Below are 6,949 nucleotides of genomic sequence, written 5' to 3' on the forward strand. Positions count from 1 at the left end.
GTTGTCATGTCGAAAAACAAACTTTACAACTTTGGTAAGGGGAGGGCGGGAGGAGGATGGGAAGGGATGGGAAGGGGAAACAAAGGAGGAAGCTACAATGCTTGATAAGAAATGTACTCATTATCTTGTCCATGTAATTGTAACCCCTCTGTACAGTATTTTCACAATTTAAAAAAATACGGGATTTTTTTTAAGTTTTTAAGAATATAACTCAAAGACTACTCCAGAAGCATTATTATTTTATCTCTCTACTTGAATAAAAACAGGAGGGAATGCTCTCTCTCCCTCTCCCTTCCTGTCACTCTCTCTATGTGTCTCTGGGAGTCTCTATGAATGTGTTTATGTGTATGTTGTATTTGTGGGTTTGTGGATATGTTAAATAAATAAATTGAATGATTGGATCAAGTATGAGTGGATAAAGGAGAAAGTTGAGCAAAAAGAAGAATGGATGAGAGAGCAAGAAAGAGAGATCAAAGCATTATGTCTTATGCAAATGAAACACAGCAGCAAAGTCTTCTTAATAGCTGAGGAGAAGGAACAACCACTCCCAGCCCACTGCCTTCTCAAGCAGGATGAATGGACACAGGGAGAGCTACCAACTAACTTTGCAAATTCGCCACAGGAGCCCAGTGCCAGTGGCTCCAGCCTAAAATCTGAGCTACTCAGGAGGCTGAGATCTGAGAATCACAGTTCAAACCCAGGCAGACAGACATAAGACTCATCTCCAATTACCTACCCAAAAGCTGGGAGTGAACTGTGGCTCACAGACTAGAGTGTTAATCAAGGACAAAGGCTCAAAGACAGCTGCTAGGCCCTGAGACAAAGCTCCAGAACTGGCACACACCTCAACACAACAAACTATATCCCCCAAACTCAACTCTAGTATCTATTTAAGTAAGGGCCCTACTGAAGATAGGGGAGTTATAGCCAGTCAGAACCCACACAGGATTAAGACACTCTCTCTTAGCCAAGCCCCATCCCTAGAGTCTGTTCTTTCTACCTAAGGACCCTGCTCCACCTAGGAGAGCTAAAGACTACCAGCAGCCACAAAGACTGAGCTGCACTCTCTCACCAGAGCCCTTCTTCTCCCTGTGCTCTCTTCTCTCCTCAGTCCACACACTGCACAATAATCACAGTGGAGATTATCTCAACATGAAAGCAGCTTTTCAGGTAGCTGCAGATGGACTTCATATGACTAGCAGGAGGGGGTTCTTTTCAGTTAACTGACATTCTGAGATCCCTTGGCTATGTGTGACTTGGATAGACAGAGAAGAACCACAGAGGGCTGCAGTCATGTGTCTTTCCACTCAATGTGCTCATCTTTAAGTCAGTGCCAGCTTCTTGCCCTGCCTTCCTCACAGGGAATGTGGAATCCAGCATAAAAAAGCATTTTAGGGGTAGGTCTGTGCAGGAGCTGGTTCAAGGTTTGTCTCACACGTTTCCTTTTGAATAAAGCCATTAGCTGCCAACTGCATGCAATGCAATTGGTGTCTTAAAGTGCTGTTTAGGGATTTGAGTTGCATGAGTTGCTTCTATTATGCAGAAAATGAAGAGGCCTACTTTGCATAAACATCCATAACTGTACCTTTCCTAGAGTTCTTCCTTCATACCTCTAAGAAATACCTGTAAGAAAGTTGAACTTCACCATGAAAAACCCACTTTTTCAGGGCAGATCTGTAGGTAAAAAGAAATTTTGCATGGGCTGGGAAGGTGGCTCAGTGGTAGAGCGCTTGCCTTGCATGCATGAGGCCCTGGGTTCGATTCCTCAGCACCACAGAGCAGAAAAAGCCGGAAGTGGCGCTGTGGTTCAAGTGGTAGAGCGCTAACCTTGAGCTGAAGAGCTGAGGGACAGCACCCAGGCCCAGAGTTCAGGCCCCAGGACTGGACCCAAAATAAATAAATAAATACATACATACATAAATACATAAATTCTGCAGTCTTTGTGTCACTTCTGAGGGACCCAGATGCTGGAACAGCTACTGTGGACAAGATTTGGGGTTTGATCATTAGTATGTTCAAGGCTGAATATACTGACCTACATCTCTCTGGCTTCCCTTGTTTTTGATGAGAAAATTAATGATAATCTGGAGCTTGGGGGTGCTGCTGTATTACATGGTGTTGGACAACGTGCTTTATAAAGACAGTTCATGGATTGCATTTTAAAACCAGGTGTTAGCAGGCAGGTTTACAATACTGAAACTTTTCCCCTTTACTCCAAGAGATTTTTTTTTTTTTTTCCGTCATGTAGCTTGAACTCTGGGCCTGGGCGCTGTCCCTCAGCTGTTCAGCTCAAGGCTAGTGCTCTACCACTTGAGCTACAGTGCCACTTCCAGTTTTCTGGTGATTTATTGGAGATAAGAGTTTCACGGAGTTTCCTGCCTGGACTGGCTTTGAACCTCGATCCTCAGATCTCAGCCTCCTGAGTAGCTAGGATTACAGGCCTGAGCCACCGGTGCCCAGCTTCTCCAAGGGATCTTAACCAATCTGATGACAGCCAACCCTCAACAGAGGCCAGCTGAATGGCAAGTGATGTGCCACCTGTGGTTCTGGGGTACCTTCACCATGCCCCAGCCAGAGTGTCCTGGCCCAGCCAGATCTTCCATACTGCACATCACGGCCTCTTACTTGGGCTTTGATCCAGACCTGGTCAGTCAAGCCCTGCCTGGCTGCATAGCCACCTATAGAATTCTAAAGCAGCAGCAAGACCAGGGCCAACACCTGACTGGCCTGGTAAGGCATGCACTTCCTGGGCCTCCGCCTTGCCCCTCACCTGCACGCAGGACCTGCCAAGCTCTGCACCTGAAGAAAGCCAGTGCTCCTGTGCGCGACCAGGCTGCAGGCTTGCCTGCTGAGCAGCAGCAGGAGGGTGGTGGCAGGCAAGTCAGGAGATCTGTGTGCCTCCCCTGCCTCCTCTGGAGATCCCGCATCACCAACACAGAGGGGAAGAGTGAGGGCAGCAAGGCTGCCTGGGCTCCAGCAGCAGCAACAGCAGCAGCAGCAGCAGCAACAATAGCAGCAGCAACAACTACACTCACCATGGGCCGACCTAGTGAAATGATCAGCCCGGCCCCTGAGCAGGTGGGCAGCAGGCCCAACTCTCTTCCCCCTGTATTATACAACACTTGGGTATGGGTCAGAAGAAGAGGAAGATCAGCTCTGCTGTCCCATGTCCAAAAGCATCTCATCCCAGCTGGAAGGGCCCACAGAAAGAGGAGGAAAGCAGCGAGCTGCCCCCCAGGTCCTGTGCTTGCTGAAACCTCTGAAACCTCAATCCCTTCAGCTCAACCCACAACATCCCCAATAAATGAGTAACTGAGAGGCTGGAGGCACTGGAGGAAAAACATTACAAATTGCTTTCAGGAGCCTGTGCTTCTGCTGCTGCCTGCCAGAAGTGCATCCAAAAGAAAGAGCCAACCCAGATGCCCCTCCGTAGATGAATGCATCAAGAAAATGTGGTGTGTGTGTGTGTGGAATTCTACGCCTCCATCAGAAAGAATGACACCTCCCCACCTGTTAGGAAATGAAAAGGCTTGGAAAAATTCTATTAAGTGAATTAGGCCAGGCCCAAAGAAACATAGGTTCCATGGTTTCCCTTGTTTGCAATAACTAGTATATGTCTAGCACAAGCAGAAAAGGTCAAAAGCAATGTATATATGATGCTAAGCGAAATGAACCCCACGATAGGGACACAAGAGGTTTTATCTTTGTTGCTGTTGTTTTAATATACTTATAATGTACTATGTGATTTTTTTTGTTTCTTTTCTATGTTCTTCTATGGTAAAAGCCGTTTCCACTGTATTTGATTCCCAGGCCCTGCATCTTGTATATGTTTTTCTAATTTAGGGAGGGGAAAGGCAATAACAAAATGCTGAAATTAAGGATACAGTTTGACCCATTGTAACCATGAGATGTGCAAAAAAAACGAACTTTACAACTTTGGGGGAGGGCGAGGGAGGAGTTTCAGAGGTGGGAGGGAAGGGATGGTAGGGGAAAAACAAAGGAGGGCATAATTGCTTGATAGGAAATGGACTTATTACCTTACTCATGTAACTGTAACCCCTCTGTACAGTATCTTTACAATAAAAAATGTATTAAAATACTGTTATTCTCTATTTTATTGTATTCTATGATTTTGGTCACCTTTACCTCACATTATTACCTGTTCATCATCTTTTTGTATGTATCAGTACTGAGGCTTGAAGTCAGGGCCTTGGTACTATCCCTGAGCTTTTTTGCTCAAGGTTGGCACTCTACCACATGAGCCACAGCTTTACTTCCAGGTTTTTGGTGGTTAATTGTAGATAAGTGTCTCACAGATTTCTCTGCCCAGGCTAGCTTTAATCCTTGGATCCCAAGCTTCTGAGTAGCTAGGATTACAGTAAATTAGTACAACAAAAAATCCACTTGGGTTCCTCAAATAATTGAAAGTAGAACTCCCATATAATCCTACTGACCAGTTCTAGGTTTTAATCTGAAGGAACCAAAGTGATACCAGAACATTATCTTTATTCTAGCAGTATTCAGTGTAAGTGCTCATCAATGGACAAATGAATACAGACAATGTGGGATGTATAAACAATAGCGTATTCTTAGCTGCAAAGAAGAATTATGTCATTTGTGGGAAAATGGTTGGATCTGGAGACCATCATGTTAAGCAAAATAAGACAGAGTCACAAAAAAAAGCATTGCAGGGCTGGGAAGGTGGCTCAGTGGTAGAGCGCTTGCCTTGTATGCATGAGGCCCTGGGTTTGATTCCTCAGCACCACATAAGCAGGAAAAAAAAAGCCAGAAGTGGTGCTGTGGCTCAAGTGGTAGAGCGCTAGCCTTGAGCTGAAGAGCTGAGGGACAGTGCCCAGACCCAGAGTTCAGGCCCTCGACCAGACCCCCCTCCCCCCCCCAAAAAAAGTATTGCATGCTTTCTCTCATATGCATAATCTAGGTTGAAACAAAAGCAAATCTAAAATGGGGACATTAGGTGGGAGGAGGACCGGTTGGAGAGGTTAACCCTCTGTACAATATCTGTACAGTAAAATATATATATTAAAAAAAATTCACAGCATGTGAACCATCTTTAGACAGACCCAACTTTTATTTTTTTGCATCCTGAACACACAGTCCAACTAGCTCAAGAACATTTTCCATATTTTTTGTCTATTCATCAAGCTTTTAAAGGAATACTACCTAGAAAAGAGCCACAATTTATCACTCAATGTTGGCTTCACTACCTCTTCTGTTTTCTTTATAGTTATCTAGGTTCTCCATCTTTAATTCGTCTTCCTTTTTATATTGAATATATTCTACCTCTTTTTCTGGGTTTGGAATTGACTTCCCCTTTGGCAGCAAGAAACATTCAGCATTCAAAACTTGTTCAGAAGTCATTGAACTTCTAAAGTTTATCAAGCTACAAAGGAGAGACTTGACATTATCATCCTGTAATGAAAAACAAATGTATTAAAAAATTAAAGTAAGTGAACAAAAGAACAAATCTGTAATGAAGATGATACAATTTGAAACTTTTAGTCACTATGATAAAAGTCATTTTTCTTTCGATTTTTTAAAGCATCCTACCAAGTTCAATTTACTTTTCTTTGAAAAATGACGCCTCCAGTAATTAAACAACAGAACTGAATTACAGGAAAAATTATCAAAGAAAAAGGAGAAATCACAGTTGAAATATTTCAAAAACAAGTGAAATTCCAACAAATGACATTTTATGACTTTCCCATTTCTTACATGGTACTAGTCAAGAGTTTCACACTATGAGAATTTCATGTAGGTAGACTTCTAGTGAAAATCCTTTTAGTAGAAACCCTTCTACTACTACATGACTTCAATAAAAATGCAATCAAGTTTTTTTTCTTGAAACTAGAGCAGTTAACTATAATGATCTTTTATAAGAATTATAAGCAAAAATAGCCAGAAAAGCTTTTTTTTTAAGCAATAAGGAACTATTCCTTCACTATTTTTTCAGATGTTACTTTGGGAAGCTGAGCTTGAGTCTGGCACCTTACGTCACTCGGCCATCCTGACACCCTTGATGTTCCTTTGGACATAACTTTTCATAATTACATTTTAAGGCTGTTCATTCCAAGTTTAACAGTATAATAGGGTATCTTGTATCCTATGCTATCCTCATTAATTAGTCCTAATAAGTCAGGACAAAACAAGTATGTTTTGCCACTGCTATTCAATTATATACAGTAAGTTCTAACCACTTGGGCAGGAAAAAATAAAAAGCCCCCAAACTGAAAAGGAAGTTTTCTCTATTTGCAGATGGCATAAATAAACCACTAACAAATCCACTAAAAATCTACTAGAGAACTAATATATTTAAGAAAAAAATTAACAAAGCATATATTCTGAAAAACCACAAAATACTAAAGGAAATACCTAAACAGAAAAGCATTTCATATTAATGGGTTAAAAGGTTAAGCATCAATAAGTTGGCAATACTCCCCAAAACTGATTACAGATTGAACATAACTGTCAATCTTAAAGAAAATGCTAATTATGGAATTCTCAAGGCCTACTAGAATAGACCAACTGACAATTCTGAAAAAGAACAAACTAGATGGACTCACATTTCCCAATTTCAAAATTTACTACTGAAGAATAATATGCCACAGGAATGATTTATGATTGGTTTACTTAAAACAATACATTCAAATGAAATCAAATCTCAAACTTTACTGCAGAGCTGTAATAACCAAAACAGCTTAGTACTTGACTATCTACCTTGAGGATAGGAATGGAAAAAGATGGGGAAGGATAATGAAAGGGGTGGCATTGATCAAGATGCACTGTATTAATAAACTGATTTGAGGAACTGAAAACTCCGTACAAAAAAAATAAATAAGGGGGCTGGGAAGGTGGCTCAGTGGTAGAGCGCTTGCCTTGCATGCATGAGGCCCTGGGTTTGATTCCTCAGCACCACATAAGCAAAAAGAAA

General features: G+C 42.0%; 1 protein-coding gene across 1 annotated transcript in view; it reads right to left on the bottom strand.

Moving 5' to 3' along the window:
• Positions 1–5,120: 5,120 nt before the first annotated feature.
• Positions 5,121–6,949, bottom strand: part of Stk31 (serine/threonine kinase 31) — a 59,683-nt gene continuing 57,854 nt past the window's right edge. Inside the window, exon 25 of the mRNA XM_013024412.1 lies at positions 5,121–5,430. Within this exon, the coding sequence (XP_012879866.1) occupies positions 5,203–5,430 (228 nt within the window). The 3' untranslated portion in view covers positions 5,121–5,202. The remainder of the gene's footprint in view (positions 5,431–6,949) is intronic.

The sequence above is a fragment of the Dipodomys ordii genome, unplaced genomic scaffold, assembly GCF_000151885.1.
Source record: "Dipodomys ordii isolate 6190 unplaced genomic scaffold, Dord_2.0 Scaffold76, whole genome shotgun sequence".
Taxonomy (NCBI): domain Eukaryota; kingdom Metazoa; phylum Chordata; class Mammalia; order Rodentia; family Heteromyidae; genus Dipodomys; species Dipodomys ordii.